At 43.7% G+C, this 22,379-nt stretch overlaps 3 protein-coding genes across 16 annotated transcripts in view; 2 read left to right on the plus strand and 1 right to left on the minus strand.

The window, feature by feature from the left end:
- The window catches only part of LOC147999196 (disks large homolog 5-like), a 133,021-nt gene extending 116,176 nt beyond the window's left edge, over positions 1–16,845 (plus strand). For 2 of the 4 annotated variants that reach the window (XM_087596311.1, XM_087596310.1), the window contains exons 3-6: positions 14,683–14,826; positions 15,458–15,624; positions 16,345–16,450; positions 16,568–16,845. In XM_087596311.1, coding sequence (XP_087452437.1) covers positions 14,683–14,826; positions 15,458–15,624; positions 16,345–16,409 — 376 coding nt within the window. In that variant the 3' untranslated portion in view covers positions 16,410–16,450; positions 16,568–16,845. Of the gene's footprint in view, positions 1–12,154; positions 12,312–13,342; positions 13,503–14,682; positions 14,827–15,457; positions 15,625–16,344; positions 16,451–16,567 lie in introns of those variants that run through there. The other 2 variants (XM_087596309.1, XM_087596308.1) reach the window with 2 other exon arrangements.
- The window catches only part of LOC147999200 (disks large homolog 5-like), a 202,808-nt gene that overhangs the window by 105,356 nt on the left and 75,073 nt on the right, over positions 1–22,379 (plus strand). The window lies entirely within an intron of this gene.
- The window catches only part of LOC147999204 (disks large homolog 5-like), an 81,511-nt gene that overhangs the window by 14,087 nt on the left and 45,045 nt on the right, over positions 1–22,379 (minus strand). Inside the window, exons 3-7 of one of the 11 annotated variants that reach the window (XR_015643903.1) lie at positions 21,146–21,312; positions 18,146–18,313; positions 15,886–15,999; positions 6,088–6,308; positions 3,759–3,827 (exon numbers count right to left, since the gene is read on the minus strand). The exons of 1 other annotated variant lie outside the window; for it this stretch is intronic. The gene's annotated coding sequence lies outside the window, so the exon portion shown is untranslated. Of the gene's footprint in view, positions 1–3,758; positions 3,828–6,087; positions 6,309–9,213; positions 12,405–12,916; positions 15,622–15,885; positions 16,000–18,145; positions 18,341–21,145; positions 21,313–22,379 lie in introns of those variants that run through there. 9 more of the 11 variants (XR_015643909.1, XR_015643902.1, XR_015643906.1 and 6 more) reach the window with 9 other exon arrangements.

The raw sequence follows: 22,379 nt of genomic DNA on the forward strand, positions 1-22,379 counted from the left end.
TGAGAAGTGACCTTAGAACAGAAAGTCCAGAAGTGACAGTCAACCCCCAAGTGCTTCTTCCAGGAGAAAGCAACCAGCTGTCCCTTTGAAACAGTGATGGCTCCCACATGACCCAGTTCTGTGATTGGAGAAGATTTTCTGGTACTTTGTTGCCCAGTCACAGTGGGGATACATTCTTGATCCATGCTCATTCCTACAAGAAAAGGTCCTCCTCCCCACCCAGGCCTTGAGGTGAACCCAGGTACTTAAAGATCAACGGACCAGAGAGAACAGAATGCAGTCCAGGGGAGAGGAGAGGCCAGAATGATCTTAAAGCAGAGAAAAGCCCCATATCGGCCATCTAACAACTTTAGGGTTTGTGCATATTGTGTACTTCAGAACCTTAAGGTCACATTTTCTGATAACACTTTTAGGAGAAGCAGAAGTCTACTGTGGGTGGGATTGTCCCAGGCAGGTAGGGGATCTGACTCTGCAGGCCTGGCCACCCTCTGTGTTCTCCTGAAAATAATTGTTGGTCAGCTGTCAATCTGAAGTGAGAATTTTTTTTAAATTTATTTAATACTTAATAATAATTCTTTGGTTTCCGGGCAAACATCCCCTCCCCCCTCCCCTTCCTTATGGGTGTTCCCCTCCCAACCCTCCCCCCATTGCCAACCTCCCCCCAACAGTCTAGTTCACTGGGGGTTCAGTCTTAGCAGGACCCAGGGCTTCCCCTTCCACTGGTGCTCTTACTAGGATATTCATTGCTACCTATGAGGTCAGAGTCCAGGGTCAGTCCATGTATAGTCTTTAGGTAGTGGCTTAGTCCCTGGAAGCTCTGGTTGCTTGGCGTTGTTGTACATATGGGGTCTCGAGCCCCTTCAAGCTCTTCCAGTTCTTTCTCTGATTCCTTCAACGGGGGACCTATTCTCAGTTCAGTGGTTTGCTGCTGGCATTCGCCTCTGTATTTGTTGTATTCTGGCTGTGTCTCTCAGGAGCGATCTACATCCGGCTCCTGTCAGTCTGCACTTCTTTGCTTCATCCATCTTGTCTAATTGGGTGGCTGTATATGTATGGGCTACATGTGGGGCAGGCTCTGAATGGGTGTTCCTTCAGTCTCTGTTTTAATCTTTGCCTCTCTCTTCCCTGCCAAGGGTATTCTTGTTCCCCTTTTAGAGAAGGAGTGAAGCATTCACATTTTGATCATCCGTCTTGAGTTTCATTTGTTCTAGGCATCTAGGGTAATTCAAGCATTTGGGCTAATAGCCACTTATCAGTGAGTGCATACCATGTATGTCTTTCTGTGATTGGGTTACCTCACTCAGGATGATATTTTCCAGTTCCAGTGAGAATTGTTTTTTGTCAACTCAAACGGATGATATTTCAAGTCTCACACACTATGTGACTTTACACACAGGGGACTTGAACTTACTTCTAGAGAAGTGACTATGGGCCGTCAGAGGGAAACCATTCTTGACTTTAGCATTCTGTCTGTATAACAGTCTACAGGGACTGGCTTCCTGGACAGACATGTTCAAGCAGACTCACATTGTTATGGGGAAAACCTGAGGCAAGAAATGTCCTGGGGACAGTGATTTCAGATTGTGCCTTTAGCCGGGAATCTCTGTTGTCATTAAGGCCTGCTAAATCATGTAACTAGTTCAGGGCATCTCTGCTCTAACAACTGTTCCGGGTTCTCCTGAGAAGAAGGCCTTACTTTAAAAGTATTTCACAGAGCAATGTTTCTCAACCTGTGGGTCACGACCCCTTCCCAGCCCCTTTTTTTCTGATACTTTCCCTATCAGATATGTTGCATATTATGACTTACAAGAACAGCAATATTAGTTACAAAGTCGTAATGAAATACTTTTATGGTGGGGGTGACCACAGCATGAAGTGCTGTATTAAAGCGTTTCATCATTAGGAGTGATTTGAGCCACTGCCATAGAAGCTGACACATGGGAGCAGACTCCTCATGTGAGTAGAGACCCATGGCAAGGGATACCGTGTCACACCCTAGAACCCAGAGGCAGAATCTACCCCAGGAGTCTGTGGGTCACCTTGTCTTAAATTCTTCCAGGGTCAAGAATAGCATTGATCATCTCAGCAGAGTCAGCTTGCACAGCCATATCAGGCCCATGGCTTCCCTGTACAGAGAAGGATGTGGGTCTAAGTGACAGCCAGTGAGACTGAGGGGACCCTGAATCTCATTTGCTTTGAGCTGTGGTTTCTTCACCTGTAAAATGGACGTGTTTCTGCTGAATTGGGTTGTAGTGGAGATTAACAGAACATACAACCTGCTCAGTGTCTGCCTGGCATGGACACCTGCTGGTTAAATGGAAGTTGTTCATGGTGATGCATTTAAAAGAAGAATCTCTAGCCCCATAGTGTTAGATGCCGGGTTGTGGGGAGCGGGTGTGGCGGCAATCCCAAGATGGTGCCCGGGACAGCTGCCAAGTCTTATGACTAGCACCTGACTTCCTCATACAACCAAAAGTAAGCCACGCCCATCGTGAGAGCTGCGCAGGTGCACCATGACACAAGATCAGGCCATTTGGCGTGGACCTATGAACTGAGACTATGTAGACTGGACTGATGGGGCGTGGTTACTGGTTTTTTAGTAGGGAGTGTCCTTGGGGGTAGGAGACTGCTGCTTGCATGCAGAAAGAAAGGTTCCTGAATAAACTACTTTGAGAAGAACTTCGTGGTGTCTCTCCTATCTGCAGGACGGAGACGGAGACGACACCGGTGCCATACAGGTATTGTAAGCATTTTGTGACTCTACGACCACCTCAGATTAAACCCGAAGGCTCTTGTTTAAAATTAAAAAAAAAAAAGAATCAAGTATAAATTACTAATATGAAAAAATCATAATCAGAATTGAGGTAATTCCTGTGAAGACATTTAGTTTTTCATTATTTTCTCCTTGAGGACTTCTCAATTGTCTTTCCAAAATGTGATGGCCACACAAATGGTTCCCAGTGGGTGTGATCTCTCTGTCCATGGGCCTTCCCAAAAGCTGCAGAGCCAATGTGTTGTTTTACAACACAAAATTCCAGACATTAAGTTTACCAATGAAGTCTCAGGAATCAGATGCTGAAGTCAAGTAAAGCTCCCAACTGTCCTTCCTAATTCACTGACCTCTCAGAAGAAGAGCATTCCTGTTCCCTCTGCACACTTTCTTAAAAATCCTTCAATTCAAAGACTTTCCATTGCATTAGTCATCTTCATTTCCTTTCAAGATATGCCTTGATCTCCTCTGGACCTAAGTGCACGTTTTACCTTTGCAATGAAGGTGTGTAGTAGGTGAGTCATATGGTAATAAAGTCCATGTTTGCAGTAAACAAACAACTTTTTCTTTAAATGTCTGTGCCATGGCAATGCTATACCACACACTAGTTTTTCACTAAATAATACATTCATAGAGATCACCGTGTGATCTAATATTTTGTAACATAACTTAGTAATGTTCTCTCTATTATAGAAATCAAGTTCTCTCATGTGTATTCTGGTCTTTTTTCTGTCCTGTCTGAGTACATCATCATGGGAATCCCAAGGAACATCAAACCTGGGCTTTTGAAACTGTTGCATGTGGCCAACCGGGAACCAAAACCACCCAGGAGACTACTGATACTTGACACACATCAATTCCCCTCCCTATTTTCATATAGTTTATGGGAAGAGGTCACCATTGCTGACCAAGTCTCATTATCCAACGTGCTACTAAATAGAACAGTTGGGGTAAAGGAGGTCACCCACAAAGCACAACACACCCATCTCAGATAAACATGTATGGTTTATTGAATCCAAACATCAATGAATTTCAGGACACAATTAAATGTCGAAACCTAAGGATAATAGATAGAGAAGAGAATTAAGATGTCTAGTTCATAGGTCCAGTAAACACCTTCAACAAATCATAGCAGAAAACTTCCATAAGGTAAAGAAAGAAAAGACCATAAAGGTACAACAAGCTTACAGAACATCAAATTAATTATACCAGAAAGAATTCCTGCATTCACACAATAATTAAAACACTAAATGCACAGATCAAAGAAAGAACATTAATAGGTGTAAGGTATTGAAGAGTTAAATTTCAAAAAGTCAGTCACAAACAAAGTCCTGACATGCCTAAGAGATTTTGAGATAGGGTTCACTGACCCGGCTATCAGCCCCCAAGGACACTGGCCATCTGAAGCCACCCTTTCCCCTTCCTTCACTCCCTGAGGATTAGTCATCCCCCTGCTGAGTGAGATGAGTCACCCTACACACATTGCTGAGATGCTAGATTACACGTATTCTCTGCTGATGTAACTCCGCGACAAAAGTAACTGTGCACCATTTGAATCAGCCAATCATGTGTAACCACGCGAAATCCCCTGGCTTTCCCTATATAAACCCCTGCCTTTAGAGGCTCAAGGTCGGCTCCATGAGATACATGTCGGCCCGAGATCTCTTTAATAAAGCTACCTCTTGTTGTTACATCAAGATCGGCTACTCGTGTTTCCTGGAGCACGCCATCCCGAGACTGGAGCAAGAGTCTCCCCAAATTTGGGGTTCTTTCAGTATAAATATCCAGTAACAAAAAAATTCAGACGTATCTGAATTACACCAGACTTCACAACAGAGACTCTAAAGGTCAGAAAATCTTGGGCAGATGTAATGCAGACGCAGGCTCCTATATCCAGCATAATCCTCAACCACCATAAATGGAGAAACCAAGATATTTCTTGTCAAAACCAAATTTAATGAATCATTTTTTTTCCGGAGCGGAGGACCGAGCCAAGGGCCTTGAGCTTGCCAGGCAAGCGTTCTACCACTCAGCTAAATACCCAACCCTACAAAACCAAATATAAACAATACTTTTCTCTAAGAAAGCACAACAGAGGATAATAGGAGGAAAACTCCAAGACAATGAGCTAAACTATAACCAAGAAAAACCAAGAAATTAATCATCTCTCAATAATTTCAAAAAAGAGAAGCACACAAACATAATTTCACCTACAACCAGAAAAAGAAGAAAATGCAGCAATCATTGGCTTTAATATCTGATCAGATCGTCTTTCCCTAATCCCCAAGCTCCTAGGGGCCAAACTGCCAGCCAAAGTGTATGCAAGGATGCTCTATGGTTAAAGGTGAGGCCTATTGCCCCACCAAACACAGATCCTAGAGGAGTGAGGTGGGGATGGATATGTGTGGGTGCAGGAGCACTGTCACATAGGCAAAGCTGAGCAGAAATGGAATGTAAGGTATGATGAGGGGAGTGTGGAAAGTAGGACAATATTTGAAATGTAAATAAATAAAATAACCGATTAATAATAAATAGCCAAAAATAAAATAACAAGTAAAAAGGTAAATAAAAATTAAACCAAACCAACCAAACAAACAAACAAAAATCCCTGTAGTGTATTGGCCTAATGCTGCTTGTATTTTAATGCTAATTTGTAGAACTCAAGACTGGTTAACCCCAAATAACTGACCCTGCTCCCAGTTAACTGTGATTATAAAGAAGCCAACAGCCAACAGCAGCACAGCAGAGAGATGGGGGAGGTGAGCTTTGAGGGCTTTGCTAGAGAGGATCATGAGGAGGGAAGAAGGAAGAAGAAGCTGCCAGAGAATAAAGGAAGAACATGTGTGATGGAGAGGAGAGAGGAAGAGGACAGCAGCCATGGTTAAGGGAGAGGAGTGCCTGGTCCTGAGGGCTGTCCAAGGGGAACAAAGAGCAGCCAAGATGCTACACAGTAGTAAGAGCAGCTCTCAGGCGAGCAGAGATCAGCAGAGACCCCAGACCAATAAGCTACGCAAGCATAACTCCATCCAAACTCCCTCTCAATATCCGTGTCCTCCATGGGCCTGGCCTTAGCGTGTGTCCTGTGTCAGCACATGTGTCTGTCTCAGCTGACATCACTCTGCCCATCAGCCCGAGTCCAAGGAAACAGTGAGAAACTACACAGCCCACCAGAAGGGTTTTTGCTGTGGTTCTATGAAGTCCCAACAAATGCAGCTCAATTACAGAATGCAAGGCAGACCAATGCATGTGTGTCCTTAGTGCAGAACCCTTCATCACGTGTCCCTTCACATGCGTGCTTTAGCAGAACATCCTTTTACCTGTGTCTGCTTCAGTGAAACGTTCCTTCACACATCTGCCTTAGCCTTTCACCTGTGTCCACTTCAGGGAACCACTCCTTCAGGTGTAGAATTTCTCAAGATTAGCAAACCGCATACAGAACATTCAGAACAAAGCAAGGTGTGTGGTCAGCATGTCCTTGAGCCAAGTCCCTTCTCCTCGTCAGTGATGGCAGGCGTGTTACAGCAACAATATGAAATGGCTGGCAGACATGGAACAAAATGGCAAAGGCATTCTGGGGGATGTCAGACCATACCAGCCAGCAGGTCAACTGAATTTTTAAGTTTTGATGTTACAAGTGAATATACTTGACCTTCAAACACTGAGAGAGCCCATTATAATATGAACTATATGAACTAGGTCAAGACCACCTCTAGGGCAAAGGCCCTCAGCCTGGGGGTCGTGACCCACACAGGGTCTCCTATCAGATAGTTTACACTACAATAAAGATTCATTACAGTAGCAAATTTACAGTTGTGAAGTAGCGACAAAATAATTTTGTAGTTGGGGTCACCACAGCATGAGGAACTGTTCTAAAGGGTTGAGGCCATAGGAAGGTTGAGAAACACTGCTCTAGGAATTTATGTTTTCTTTCTCTTTCATATTTTTCAGACAGAATCTCAAATTGTAGCCAAGATTGGCTTGGCTTGGAACATGTGTGTAGTTCATGCTGGCATCAGACTTATGGCAATTCTCCTGCTTCAGCCTCCTACTCAGGAGCCTACCAGGGTGAGATCACAACCACGGGTAATGTGATTGCTGTTCTTGGCTGTCAACTTGAGTGTACCTGGAATTAACTAATGCCAAATGGCTTGATGCCCTGTGAGGGGGAGATCTCTCTCTCTCTCTCTCTCTCTCTCTCTCTCTCTCTCTCTCTCTGTCTCTCTCTCTCTTACTCTCTCTCCTTCCTTCTTTCTGTTTTCCTCTCTTCAACCCCCTCCTCTTGGTCCTCCTCCTCTTCTTTGTTTTTTTTTGAGACAGGGTTTCCCTGTGTAGCTCTGGCTGTCCTGGAATTCATTTTGTAGACCAGGCTGGCCTTGAACTCAGAGATCCACCTGCCTCTACCTCCTGGATGCTGAGGCTAAAGGCATAAGCACCATTGTATTTTTTTTCTTAATTAAATTTTCTGAAGCAAGAAGACCTACTTGTAATCCAAATCTTGGAGATCAGAAGATAAATCTTTAATTCAGATCTTTTGAGATGGAAAGGCCCACCTCTAATGTGGACCACACCTTCTTTTTTCTTTTTATTTTTTTCATCTTTATTAACTTGAGTATTTCTTATTTACATTTCGATTGTTATTCCCCTTCCCGATTTCCAGGCCAACATCCCTCAACCCTTTCCCCTCCCCTTCTATTTGTGTGTTCCCCTCCCCATCCTTCCCCCATTAGCGCCCTCCCTCCAACAATCATGTTCACTGGGGGTTCAGTCTTGGCAGGACCAAGGGTTTCCCCTTCCACTGGTGCTCTTACTAGGCTATTCATTGGTACGTATGAACTTGGAGTCCAGGGTCAGTCCATGTATAGTCTTTGGGTAGTGGCTTAGTCCCTGGAAGCTCTGGTTGGTTGGAATTGTTGTTCATATGGGGTCTTAACCCCCTTCAAGCTCTTCCAGTCCTTTCTCTGATTACTTCAACGGGGGCCCGGTTCTCAGATCAGTGGTTTAATGATGGCATTCAGCTACATATTTGCCGTATTCTGGCTGTGTCTCTCAGGAGAGATCTACATCCAGTTCCTGTCGGCTTGCACTTCTTTGCTTCATCCATCTTATCTAATATCTGTATAGGTATGGGCCACATGTGGGGCAGGCTCTGAATGGGTGTTCCTTCTGCCTCTGTTCTAAACTTTGCCTCCCTATTCCCTGCCAAGGGTATTCTTGTTCCCCTTTTAAAGAAGGAGTAAAGCATTCCATTTTGGTCATCCTTCTTGATTTTCATGTGTTCTGTGCATCTGGGGTAATTCAAGCATTTGTGCTAATATCCACTTATCAATGAGTGCATACCATGTGTGCTTTTCTGTGATTGGGTTACCTCACTCAGGATGATATTTTCCAGTTCCATCCATTTGCCTATGAATTTCATAAAGTCATTGTTTTTGATAGCTGAGTAATATTCCATTGTGTAGATGTACCACATTTTCTGTATCCATTCCTCTGTTGAAGGGCATCTGGGTTCTTTCCAGCTTCTAGCTATTATAAATAAGGCTGCTATGAACATAGTGGAGCATGTGTCTTTGTTATATGTTGGGGCATCTTTTGGTTATATGCCCAAGAGAGGTATAGCTGGATCCTCAGGTAGTTCAATGTCCAATTTTCTGAGGAATCTCCAGACTGATTTCCAGAATGGTTGTACCAGTCTGCAATCCCACCAACAATGGAGGAGTGTTCCTCTTTCTCCACATCCTTGCCAGCATTTGCTGTCACCTTAGTTTTTGATCTTAGCCATTCTGACTGGTGTGAGGTGAAATCTCAGGGTTGTTTTGATTTGCATTTCCCTTGTGTCTAAAGATGTTGAACATTTCTTTCGGTGTTTCTCAGCCATTTGGCATTCCTCAGCTGTGAATTCTTTGTTTAGCTCTGAGCCCCATTTTTTAAATAGTGTTATTTGTCTCCGTGAGGTCTAACTTCTTGAGTTCTTTGTATATTTTGGATATAAGCCCTCTATCTGTTGTAGGATTGGTAAAGATCTTTACCCAATCCATTGGTTGTTGTTTAGACCACACCTTCTGCTGGCTCATATCAAGGACATGGAAGAAGGAAGTTTGCTTTATTAATTCGCCTACTTCTTCAGGATTACTGCATGTACTGAAGACCAGCTTAAATATCCAGCCTTATGGACAAAACCGTTGGAGTCCAGGGGTTGCCCCATAAACCACACAAACTCTGACCTCACTTAGACAGGGATGGTTTATTGAATGCCCACCCTAAGACTGATCATCAGAGACATAGCTGAGAATTTGTCAGGCTACGACCCTGGACATTTTTCTATGTCAGTTTATAAAGACTAAAACTGTGAGGTCATAGGCAGGTGCTGGAAGGGCTGTCTGGTTGTCAGCCCTGACTCAAGCCATTTTAGACAACAAAGGTTCATACTGACTTTTTATCTGTTTAAAGATTTATTTATTTATATATAAGTACACTGTAGCTGTCTGCAGACACACCAGAAGAGGGCATCAGGTCTCATTACAGATGGTTGTGAGCCACCACGTGGTTGCTGGGATTTGAACTCAGGACCTCCGGAAGAGCAGTCAGTGCTCTTAACCATGGAGCCATCACTGCAGCCCTCATATTGACCTTTAATTTTATTGGTCCTACATGAAGCTTATAATTATGAAATTTAAGATTAAGAAACCTCACAACATAAAGAACTTCCTTCCAGTGGTTCCGGAATGGGTGGGTGGGGGAGCACCCTCGAGGAGGCTGGGGAAGGGGGTGGAATGCAGGGTTATTGTAGGGGAAACTGGAAAGGGGGTTAACATTTGAAATGCAAATAAACAAAATAACCAATAAAAAAAAACATACACAAGTTATGTGATCATTCCTGACCCTGCTCTGAGTTAAATTATTTTCAGACAATCATGACAGACAGACATAGTACAGCAAGAATATGAACTATCTGGCAGGCATGGAACAAAATGGCTACAGCTATGCTAGGGGGATTGGCTTCAACAGGGGCAACTACTGCAATTTGGACCTTCCATTCCTTGTTGAATTAGCTGTACCACAGCCTATACACCATTCTAATAAATTTTCTTTCTCTATATACAGTCATTCTAGGAGGGATGATTGGTTATGCATTGTTAAATGCAATGCTGATCATTAAACCCCATCACTTCCACAGCAATATGTAAGTTACTGAACAACTGAACAAAAATTAAAATTTACTGCATTTATTGCGTGTGTCAGCAGGCATAGGGAACACTTGGCTGCTTACATCTCTTGGTCTCTATAGAGTAGTGGGAGAACTGAGACCCACTGAGGAGGTCTCTTAAGCATAGACCAAACTCCTTGCAGTGACACTGGATTCCAGGCTTGTTGTCCTGTTTAGGCCTCATTGTGGTCTATGTACATACACTCTATGCATTCTCCCCATGCAGGTTCACATGGACTGAATTCAGAAAGGTGGGGATGGCAGAAAGATGCATGGTTAAATAGCCCACCAGGTTCACATTGTATCAGCTTGATTTAATCTAAGGACAAAGAAGTGGAGTTTCTCTGATGGCTTTCTTCTAAACCCTTGAAAGGATCACTGGGGTTTGACCTCAGTACTTCATACTTCTTGCTGGGTCAGCGAAACTCAAGGAAACTTGAGATTGCCATAGGCACAGTATTATGCTAGATATACTGAGTACGTGATACTAAGATGTTCAGATGGTCATACCCATTTGCATGAGTTCTTAATGTACACCTAAGGTAAGAGAGATCAAGGTCTTCAGAATAGGAAGATCATTTCCAGTTCTTTTCTACAGTTCCAGTCTGAAAGACTGGTAGGGAGAGAAGGGTAGATAATCGAGAATTGGTGGATGATGCTTTGAATGCAGGGTGGGTTTCTGTGCTGGTTTAGACAGGGTCTCAAGTATCCCATGTTGCCCTCTTCCTAGCTGGCCAGGTTCACTTTGAGCTCAGATAAACCTGCTTCTACTTTCCAGTAGACAGTCTTACAAGAGTGGCCTCCAGGGACTGTGAGGACAGCATTAGCCTTTGACAGTTGAGGTGTGTAACCCACAACTATAGTTTTGTTATAGCCACTTTGTTCCATGTCTACCAGCTATTTCAGATTGTTGCTGTCTATGCCTGACAATCACGGACACAGAAAAATAACCTGATAGAGAGCAAGGACATGGTGATCACATCCTTTCCTGTTCTGTATGTTCTGGATGAGGCTTGTTAAAATTCCAATATTGCAGAAAGCTTTATATAGGACCCATCACATTAAGCATCACTGTGCACTGTTCTATCTAAAATGGCCTAATCAGAACTGACCACCAGATCACACTTCCTGCAATCCTCATATGAGAAGCTTGAGCTTTTTGTTTTGACTTTTTTCTTTCTTTCTTATTTGTTGCTGTATAAGTTGAGAGGAAGATATTTGGGGCCATGGATCTGCCCCCAAAATCTGGGGTATGGATCTGATCAATCAGTGTTGGTGTGTGCACTCAATACAGTATCCATTTTTTTACTGTGACAGATACTTTTGTGTTTGTGGGGAAGCCCATGACCCAGAGCACAAGTGCTGGGTCCTTGCTGTATCCACGTAGTGATGTGTATAGCCTCGTCCTACACCTTTATCTGCACCCCCTATATCTCTTGACTATTTTATTTTTTTGATAGAAGCTCAGCTTCTGATAGAAGGCCTGTCAGCAGTGCTCCTTTGGCGACATTAGCGCAGAGATGAGAACCCCACAAGCAGCATGAGGTTCCCTTCATTGGTGGCTCCAATATTGCACTTTCCTCTGCCAACTGGTCTCCACACTGTTCCTAGCACCATAAAGACTTCAACTCTTTCAACTAAGGAATTTTCTGGCAATTGTCAATTGCTAAGCACATGACTTCATGAGTGTTCCCCTAACACACACGCATGTTGTAACCTACCATGCAGACTACTTCTTGATGTGATATAAAGCACCTGTACATAATGAGACAGGAGAACTTTTGACTGCATATTCAATCTGGTGTGAAATCTCCGGAAGTTTTAATGGCTAACATTGGTGAATGAGGACAATTTGAGTTAGGATGAGACATTTTGGGGCAAGATATGGAAGGAAACATTCATTTAGATGCATAAGAATTACTAAGGTTTTTATAATCAAGCCTTGAGGAAAATTTGGCTTTGGAAGCAGGAGATGCTCAGTGGCTCTGCCCCAGGAAAGTCTCCTGGAAAGGGCACCTCAGCTTATGCTCAGTACAGGGAGAACATTACCAGGGAGGCAAAGTCTGCTCCCCATGACATCAGCTGTCCCTTCTTGGACATTCTATTGTCTCCTAGAGAGTTCTGGCATCCTCTGTGATGTCACCAGTGTTGTAGTGATGACCAGTGCCCTAGTTTCTCTCAGTCTGAGTCTGGCGGTTACAAGCTAAGACATGTTTTCCCGTCTTCGCAAGCATTTTCGGAGGGGGAATGTCGATTCTGGAGAGACTAAAGTGAAGGAGTCTAGCCTTTCGTCTCAAAGTAATGATGGACAAAGACAGCACTTCTGGGGAATGTTGAGTAAGTTCTGGGCAGTGTATTTTGAGCTTCCTGCCAGGGGGGCTGCAGGCTTAAGCTGACCTTTCTAGCAATGGGCCACAACAACTGGAGCATCTGAAAAGGAATTGAATTTCCATGAATATCACAATTCCTGAAAGTCAGGATTTCAGAACTTTAGTTTCCCCATCCCCACTGGGAGGATATGGTAAGGCCAATGCTATTATTCTGTGAACTTCTGGTCTTTACTTTTACAGTGCATTTGTTATGTTACATTGTATAATAACACCATCAGGAGTCATGGAGGGTCCTCCTTTTCTGTGTTAGACAGGGCAGCAATGTACTTCACTATCATTGCTTCTTTAAATACAGTGGATATCTGACAGTAGGAACAGGGGGAGAATTGTGCTCCAGGCAATAACCTTATGTTCTTAGACCTCCTCTGATTTCTTCTAACTGGCAGGGTCATCGATAGCTTTATATATTAGAGGTTGTGTGTTACAAACATGATTCTAAAATACCAAAAGTATTTGGAACATGTGGACCAAGATTCATCCTGTAACCTATTGGAACTTCTCGGGCATTTGGTATTTCAAATAGGGGAACTGATAAGTCTGTTGACCATGTCCTCCATGGAAATGTGTTTTTAATCCAAAGTTGTTGGCCTAGAGTATCAGGGTAGGACATCTGAGTGTCTCCAATCACTCAAGTCTTGTGGGTGGTGAATTTATCATCTGAGTTCGAACCCACAGGGGTGAGGGTCCTGAAACCAAGCTGTACCCTGTTCAGCTGATGATAATCCTGGAGAAGCCATCTCCGTGGTCCATGTAAGCACCTGATGTCCGGAATAGGGAACACCTGGCTGCTTACATCTCTTGGTCTCGATAGAGTAGTGGGAGAACTGAGATCCACTGATGAGGCCTCTTAAGCATAGACCAATCGCCTAGCAGTGACACTGGGTTCCAGGCTTGTTCTCCTGTTTAGGCCTAACTGTGGTCTATGTACACTCTATGCATTCTCCCCATGCAGGTTCACTTGTGTTCTTCTACCTACAGACGCTGGGAGAGAAACATCATCCCCTGGCACTGAACTAAGCGAGAATCAGGCCAAGAAGGAAAAGGAGAAGCTGATTAAAGAGCTGCAGCTCATTACCGAGGAGAGAAATGACCTGAGAGATCGCCTGAGGTTTCTGACAGAGAGATCCATGAAGAACAGGTATGAATTGCTCCAAATGCTCTTGTTTCTTTCCTGGGTCTGCAAGGTCACCTTCTTCTTATCCTATTAAGGTTTTGGGTTCTAGAAAGCTGTGCCTCCCTAACCACCCTGTGCTAAACCTCACCTCCCATATAGAGGAGATTCAGAACCTTGACCCTTCCTGAGGAGCAAGATGGAAAATGGACTCATCTGCTTCAATTTATTGAAAAGCAGATCTTGTGGTCTGAATGAAGAATTCGGGGATAAAGTCAGGGAGAGTGAGTGTCTAGTGTGCATTTGCAAAGCCCTTGACAGCTGGTGGCTTTGCAAGATTGTAATTGCAGTGAGTTTATGGTGAGTCTCTGTACTTGCTAGGCAGGGGACTGAGTGCTGGAAGATCCAGGCAGCAGCCTGAGGGGCCTGTTCCCAAACTGTTCATCTCAATGCTTGACTAGAAGGTCTCAGGCTCAGGCCTGTTTGTTATTGTCTGTGTGTCTTGCACTCTGAGACAGCAATGGTGCATGCATTTCTCCTGGTTCTCACAGTGCTCTCTGTTTCCATATTTGTTTTTCTCTTTCTCTGATTCTGTTAACTTTTCTCTTTTTTTTGTGGGTGTGTCTCAGTCTGTGAGTCTGTGTGTGCATACATCCAAATGCATATGCACAACTTTTATATGTTTATACTTCCCTCCACACCTGGAATCTAGGGGTCTATGTCTTAGCCTGAGTATTTACCTGTAACACTTTCATGGTCATGTGAATGCTTTGTTCTGGGAGCCCCACTGTCAACAGCACAGTTCTTTGCCTATGTGGCCACGATTGTCTGTACATTTGTATTCCTTGTGCAGATTATAATTTTGTGTTGATATGTGGTCTCTTGTCAAAACAGGAGAAAAGAAATCACCGGTTTCTGGGTGTGTTGGGGTCGGGGAGCATGGAGAGGTGTGGCCTAGGCTCTTGATAGCTTAACTGGCTTGACTGCAGATTTCCTCTTGATTGAACAAAGGGAGCCAGGGAAGCCTCCATCTAGATGCTGAGATTCTGGTGTCCTGGACGCAGAAAAACACGTTTCTGAAGCTGAAGAATATCCAATATGTACAATTCAGAAGGTGTCCTTCCAGGACTGGGGTAGTACAGGACCCACCCTGTGCTCATATATTCCTAAATGCTGATGTTCATTGTATTCTATCATTTGGGGCCAGGCCACACTTCAGGCCAAATCCATATTATGAAGACCTGGAGAGAATGGAGGAGGCGGTCATGTCAATTCTGCACAACTTAGAGATGGAGAACACTGAGATCCATGAGAACAGCCATAAGCTGAAGAAGGAGATTACCTTCTCTAGGTAAGTCCTGGTCAGAAAGCCTATCACCTGTGGAATGGCCATTTCTGACTTTCTTTGTTCTGGATTGGACGGTCTTCAGCTCTGGTTCTATCTCTTGTGCTGTTTACACATCAGTGTGCCAGGGTCATTAGGACTCAGTTTTCAGTTCCACAAAAGACTGTTCCTCATCCCAGGATTGTCTAGGCATCTTCAGAAGGCTCTAGATAGAACAGCACTGATTGAAGTCAGCAGGTTATTAGGCTGACCTGGACCTATGGTGTCATACCAGGTTTTACAAAACTCAGTGTGTGGACCACATGGTTAGCATGACCTTCTCTTGGTTCTACTGACCTCCTTTGAGGGTGTTTGCCCACTACTAATTGATGTTGCCCCCATGCATTGGGCTTTCATGGATAGTTGTAGATCCATGTTCTTTTTGAGAGATGTGGACACTAATTGGTGCTCGGGCCAAACAAACAATTTATTCTTCCCGGAATTTACTCTTTGTGGTTTGTGCAGCAGCCTTATATGTATCGAAATGAATTCTATTAAGTCTTTATGGGTATCTGGGTCCTGGTGGAGTTAGTGGTACTTGGGAGTAGGAATGGGGGAAAGGGCCAGCATGATCTTACTATGCAGACTGTATTTCCAGAAACCTGCTCAGCCAGCTCCTGATGGAGAACACATGTAGGAAGAAGTTGGTCCCACTGAAGCAGGAGAGCAAGGAGGTACATCTTGATTGTGCACTGAACCAGAAATATTTGGTTGACTTCAACAAGAAAGATAAAGACCAGCAACGTCCAGACCCAGCATCATCTGGTAGGGTTGAGCAGCTGTGTTAGCTTAAAAATATCTGATAAAGTTTGCCAATTTGATACATCTTTGCTCTCTCCTACCACCTTTCTAATTTACACTCACAACCAGCCAACCACCTCATGTAATGGAATTGTTCATTGCTCTGCCTATGCACAAGTATTCTGGGAAGCCAACCACTTTTCAGAAACTGAATTATTTTGCAAGTATATTTGTCTGCTCTTTTTGAAGCTGCAGTATAGAAATGGTGACAGATTAATAACATACCTCATCATTGCATATCCACGTGATAGATTGGATGCTCTGTAGAGTTTTGAACAAGTTCTTGGTTCTTTGACAAATGACACTCTGTGGTCATGTGACTTCTTGTGTGGGAAGCACCTTTGCGGGATAAGAACAAAATGCAAATGTCAAATTAGAACTTGTCATTGGTTTTAACCTTGGTGACATATGGACATCTACTTTCTTCCTGCAACCCAATGAGGTTCCTTCCATTGCCCTGTTCTTGGTTTGCACTGGTATAATTCTGGGTCCCATATTGGCAGCCCATATTACTTTGAGGCTCTCTGGAGATTTTGCCCTTCCCAAAGAGTAGCAACAATGATATCAGTTAAAAGGTCCATGTTGACTGTCCAATAGAACTGAGATGGTAGAAGGCAGCCTTCCGACAGCTGCCTTGCATTTCACCACCAAATCAGTGTCTGAAAAACTGCCTTCCTCTCCCAGGTCTCAGAAAGTGCAAGAGAGCTGGAATTGGACACACAGCAGTAAGAGAGCTTCCTGAAGAATAAGTTGCTTTCTCAGGAGTCCCTGATGACAAACATCCTGAACGGTAACAAATTTTTTGGATGAGTATTCTTCCTCAGAGTTAATTTGTCATTGCTTAGAGACCCTAAATTTATATAACACTAAGCCAGCCTGACTGATTGAGGTCTTACTTTCTTCTCAGAAAACAGCACTTGAGAGACAACTTGGGGGACCTCCTTTCATTATGTGTGCAAGAGGAGAAACAGCAATACATCTGTGCTTCTAAATGTTCGTTAAGATTGTGCTGTTTAGAAATATTTTTGTTATGATTTTAATTGAAATTTTCTTTTTGTTGTTTCATATTTATATGTTCTTGTTACTGTTTTTATGTTTTCAAATATTTTTAAATATTTTAATTTATTTGTTTTAATCCTGTTTTGTTGTAAAAATGAATTCCTTATGAATAAAAATTGAATTCTATCTCTTGACTCTTAAGACCATCATTCTTATTCAAGGGTTCTGTCCCCTCCTGTGGACTTAGACCTGACAGGTGGAGATGGATCTCTCCATGTTCCATGGATCCTGGGCTAATAAGTGAATTCAAAGTCACCAAGGGGTACCCAGTGTGACAGTGTCTTTTGTGTGGAAAATGTGGCTGTTTCTCCGACACACACTTTATGAAGTAATCACTGACATGCTTTACCCAATTGTTAGGGTCCATGTGGTTCTTCTGAGAGAGTAGCAGATGCTCTATCCTGTGAGTCATCACCACAGCTCCTGCAGGTGCTTTTGTCCTTCCACATCATGTACTGTATTAGGTGGACAGGATCACCTCCAATCAAATAGAGAGATCTCAGGAGATGTGTATTCACAGGAAATTTACTGAGCTGTGCATGCTCAATGTGTTAGCTTGCCAGCCATCCCTACAGGGCTCTGGTGTTACCACTCCTCATTGTGGGTCAGGATCATCCTCCAGCACCACTTAGTGTCCATATTAGAGCAGATTTTTCACCTATTATCAATGATGACCATATGTATTCTGCACATCTGACAAAATACAGAATAGAAATTAGCTTCCTGTTGGCCAGATTGGCATAATGAGTTTTTTGATTGTTAGCATGAAAATTATTTTAATCTAGGCAGTTTAGGGAAGAACCTCAAGGACACCCATAGTGAATGCAGCCTGCAGCTGTGAACACAGGTTTCTGTTGGAGAGCAGGCCTGTGCAGGCCCAGAACCTAGGTGGGACAGTTCAAGCTACCCTTTTTCCATGGCCAATCTGGGATCATATTGAGAATGTATTTTTTCCAGGTGACTGATTTCCAATTTATGGAATTGAACTAACTTACTGAGAGTGGAGGTGACTCAGAGAGTTAAAGTACACAAGGACCAATCCAGTATGTCCACAAAAGCTTGCTGTCACCCCAGGGCTTTTAAAAGCTCAGCAGCTAGAGAAGCAATGTAGTATTTGGTTATTCTCATGCTTAGGTCTAGTCATTCATTATAAGCTGACCATGACACAAAAAGAGTCATCTGTGTCACAATAGAAGCTAGTTGTAACTAGATTCACCCCCACACTATCACATCACTACCGTATTTGAGGTTCTCAGTTACTATCTAAGAACCTGGAAGAGGCCTGGGTCTTGCTACACAAACTCATAATTTATGTCTTCATGACACTGTGTGCTTTGTTCTGTTGATGCTACCATTGGCATACAATACCTTGGATACTTTGTGCTGACATCTGTCACATGAGACAATAGTTCATGCCATGCCTAACCTGCATAAACTGTCCTTAGAGTACGGTGTAGTCAGAGGGTCCTTTTTTTTCTCTCTGAATTTTCAAAATATTTCCAGTCTTCAGACAAGTCTTCAGCCATTGTCCAGTGCCTGTCTTGAGATGTCCACCTTTTCAGCTGAGTGTCTTCATCCAGGCTGCTCTGTAATTCTGTAGAAGATTAATAGGGTTCCAGCCCTAGGATTTAATTCAGTGTGATTGTACTTTCCAAACATGCTCAAAGCCCTACATTCCACCATAGCCTGTGTGCTTTAGAGATAGAAAATAAAGAACCACATTGCACTTGAAATTTCTCCTCCAACAAAAGGAGAGCCTGCATAGGGCCTTTAAGTAACTCTAAGTCCCAGCTTCTGCATAACTCCCTTCATCGACTCCATTATTGGTGTATTTTCATTACTGCTCACTTTATTTTTGGTGTGCAAAGAATGTGTACCATGTCAGTAAAGTGTGTGTGTGTGTGTGTGTGAGAGAGAGAGAGAGAGTGAGAGAGAGAGAGAGAGAGAGAGAGAGAGAGAGAGAGAGTTTGTGTTTGTTTGTGTTTCTGTGCAGGTGTTTGTGTATGTTCATCCATGAACTCACTATCAATTTTCATAAAATGACTTAGAAGACTGTAATGAAAACTGTCGAGGTGCATGCAGACGTGTGTTACTAGTGTCCCACGGCACCTGGCAGGTAACACTGAAATGGTGGTCTACTATAATACAGCCTAAAAACAGGCTGTGGATGGTTTACACAGAGATTGTGACGTCATCACCACTAGAGAGAGCAGCAAAAGCTTCATTTATCACATGCTGCTGTTACCAAGATGAGGCAAAGCCTTATCCTACAGAGAGTCTGGTATGATTTGATGGCAGGAAATAAACTTAGTACTAAAATCATTCAATTACAAACGAAGAGGATAATACAAAGAGTCATAAGATTATTCTCATAAGAAAATAGATAGTATTTAGACGATGCCACTACAAAAATTAAAAAATATATATGAGGGCCACTAGGCTTTAATGCAGCCTTTCTACCAGACGTTTAATGACGACCTAATAACAATAGTGCTTCAATTATTCCTCTGATTTGAAAGAGAAGGAACATTGCCAAACCCCTTCTCTGAGTTTCTCTTTTTACCTAGAATACCTGAGTCTGTTGCTTCTTCCATTGTCACCCCATCAATAGAGCTGCAGGGCGAGTCTGTCCTGCCCCAGAGTCTTTCTGCCAGCTGACAGGGCTGGGTTTTGCTCTGCTTGCCCCTGCTCCTGCCCCCGCCCCTGCTCTTGCCCCTGCCCACACCCCCGCCTCACACCCGCACTCGACATCGCCTCCGACCAATCCCCCCTCCCAGTCCCACCACCGCCCTCGACTCAGACCCGTCCCAACCCCCGCCCCCAGCCTGCCCTCGCCCCTACCCTGCCCCCGCCCCACCCCCCCCACATCCATCCTCTCCTTCGCCCCCCCCCCCCCCCGCCTCCGCCCTCGCCACCGCTGCTTGCGTTGCTACCATTCCGTCTTCGACTCCCCTGTGGACCCCACCGCCACTGCTGCTACCTTCTCCCACTTCTTCAGCCCAAGACTTTTGAGATCCCGGCTTGCAGCGCTCTGCACTAGGAGGCTAATGGAGGTGAGGAGAGCCTAAGGGACAGACCCCAGGCCTGGCCCCAGAGACTTGTGTCTCCCCCTCCCTGGAAGTGCTTTCCCGCAGTTCTCCATTCTGGGTTCAGTTTGTGGGGACCCCAGCAGGTGGCAGGCTTTGCTGATCCTCAGGTGTTAGTCTGGGACAGTGGTGGGACTTATGGTTGAGGGAAGTCTTTCAGGCAAATGCAGGCTTTTCTCAAACTCTTGGACCATCTGGTGCCCTCCCTGGGGTCACAGGACCTGTGGACATTGGGAAGCCACTTTTCCCTGTCCTGTGTGACTTTCCCTGCAGAGTGAGCTCTCCTGCAGGAGATACTCTCACATGCTTCTTTAAAAGCACCTGCTCCTCAGATCCAGATCAGTTGTGAAAACAGGCTTCTCCTTGTCAGTGTGCCAGCTCCCCCTCCCAGCTCAGAGCTGCCACACCTAAGGAGCCTCCAGCCCCAGTACTGGTTGGGTCTCATGGAGGAGTTAGAGCAAAGTGCCCCTTCTGAGAAGTGACTCAGAACAGGAGGTTCCTACAACCCAATGAGGTCTCTTCCAGTTGCCCTGTTCTTGGTTTGCACTGGTATAATTCTGAGTCCCAGATTGGCAGCCCACATTGCTGTGAGGGTTGCTGGAGATTTTGCCCTGCCCACAGAACAGAAGATTCAGAAGAAAGGCCAGTTTGGCATAATGAATTCTTTTGATAGATGGCAACAAAATTATCTTAATCTAAGCAGTTTAGGGAGGAACCTCAAGAGCATCCATAGTGAATGCAGCCTGCAGCTGTGAACACACGTTTCTTTTGGAGAGCAGGCCTGTGCAAGCCCAGGACCTAGGTGGGACAGTTCAAGCTGCCCTTTTTCCATGGCCAATCTGTGTTTGTATTGAGAAAGTATTTTTTTTCCAGTTGACTGATTTCCAACTTATGGAATGGAACTGACTTACTCAGAGTGGGGTTGACTTAGAGAGTTAAAGTACAGAAGGAATAATCCAGATGTCCACAAAAGCTTGCTGTCACACCAGGGCTTTTAAAAGCTCAGCAGCTAGAGAAGCAATGTAGTATTTGGTTATTCTCATGCTTAGGTCTAGTCATTCATTATAAGCTGACCATGACACAAAAAGAGTCATCTGTGTCACAATAGAAACTAGTTGTAACTAGACTTATACCACATTATCACATTATTACTATATTTGAGGTTCTCAGGTATGATCTTAGAAACTAGAAGAGGCCTGGTTCTTGCTACATATAGTCATATTCTATATCTTCACAGCACTGTGTGATTTGTTCTGTTAATGCTACCATTGGCATACAATACCTAGGATATTTTGTGCTGACATCTGTGACATGAGACAATAGTTCATGTCATCCCTTACCTGAATAAACTGTCCTTAGAGTACAGTGTAGTCGGAGGGGCCTTCTTTTCCTCTGAGATAGCCAAACATTTCCAGTCTTCATACAAGTCTGTCAGCCATTGTCCAGTGCCTGTCTTGAGATGTCCACATTGTCAGCTGAGAGTCTTCATCCAGCCTGCCCTGTAATTCTGTAGAACATTAATAGGGTTCCAGCCCTAGGAATTAATTCAGTGTTCTAGTACTTGCCAAATATGCTCAAAAACTAGTTTCCACCCTAGCTCTGTGTGCTATACAGAAAGAAAATAAAGAACCCCATTGCACTTGAAGTTTAGCCTCCAACAGATGGAGAGCCTGCACAGGGCCTTTAAATAACTCTAAGCCCCAGCTTCCCCACAACCTCGTCCATCAATTCCTTTATTGGTGTGTTTTCATTAATACTCACTTTCTTCTTTGTGTGGAAAGAATGTGCACCATGTCAGTAAAGTGTGTGTGTGCGTTTGTGTTTGTGCATGTTCATCCATGAACTCACTATAAATTTTCATAAAATCACTCAGAAGTCCCTAGTGAAAACTGTCGAGGTGCAGGCAGACTCATGTTACTACTGTCTCATGGCACCTTGCAGGGAGCACTGAAATCGTGGGCTACTTTAATACAGTCTAAAACGAGGCTGTGCATGGTTTTCAGTGAAATTGTGACGTCGTCCCCACTACAGAGAGCAGCAAAAGCTTCATGTATCACATGCTGCTGTTACCAAGGTGAGGCAAAGCCTCATCCCATAGAGAGTCTGGTAGGATTTGATGGCAGGAAATAAACTCAGAACTAAAATCAATCAATTACAAACAAAGAGAATGATACAAAGAGCCAAGCAAAGTAAGAGCTGGCTTTTTTTTTTTTTTTTGAGAAGATCCACAAGACAGACAAACCACAGAGCCTATATCTAAAGTACCAAATCAGAAATGAAAAGGGGGATATAACAAAGGACACTGAGTGAATTCAACAATCATTAGGGCTTACTTCAGAGGCCTTTACTACAGAAAAGTGAAAAATCTATTTGATACTGGTGATTTTTCTAACAGATAACAAATACCAAGTTAAATACAGATCTGGGAAGGTAATGAATAATTCCCATAAGAAAATAGATACAGTCATTAAAGGCTGCCACTCCAAAAATTAAAAATAATAATAATCAGGGCCACATGGCTTTAATGCATCCTTTCTACCAGACTTTTAATGAAGACCCAATAACAATAGTGCT

Source organism: Rattus norvegicus, chromosome 19, assembly GCF_021556685.1.
Source record: "Rattus norvegicus strain SHRSP/BbbUtx chromosome 19, alternate assembly SHRSP_T2T, whole genome shotgun sequence".
In the NCBI taxonomy this organism is placed as follows: Eukaryota; Metazoa; Chordata; class Mammalia; order Rodentia; family Muridae; genus Rattus; species Rattus norvegicus.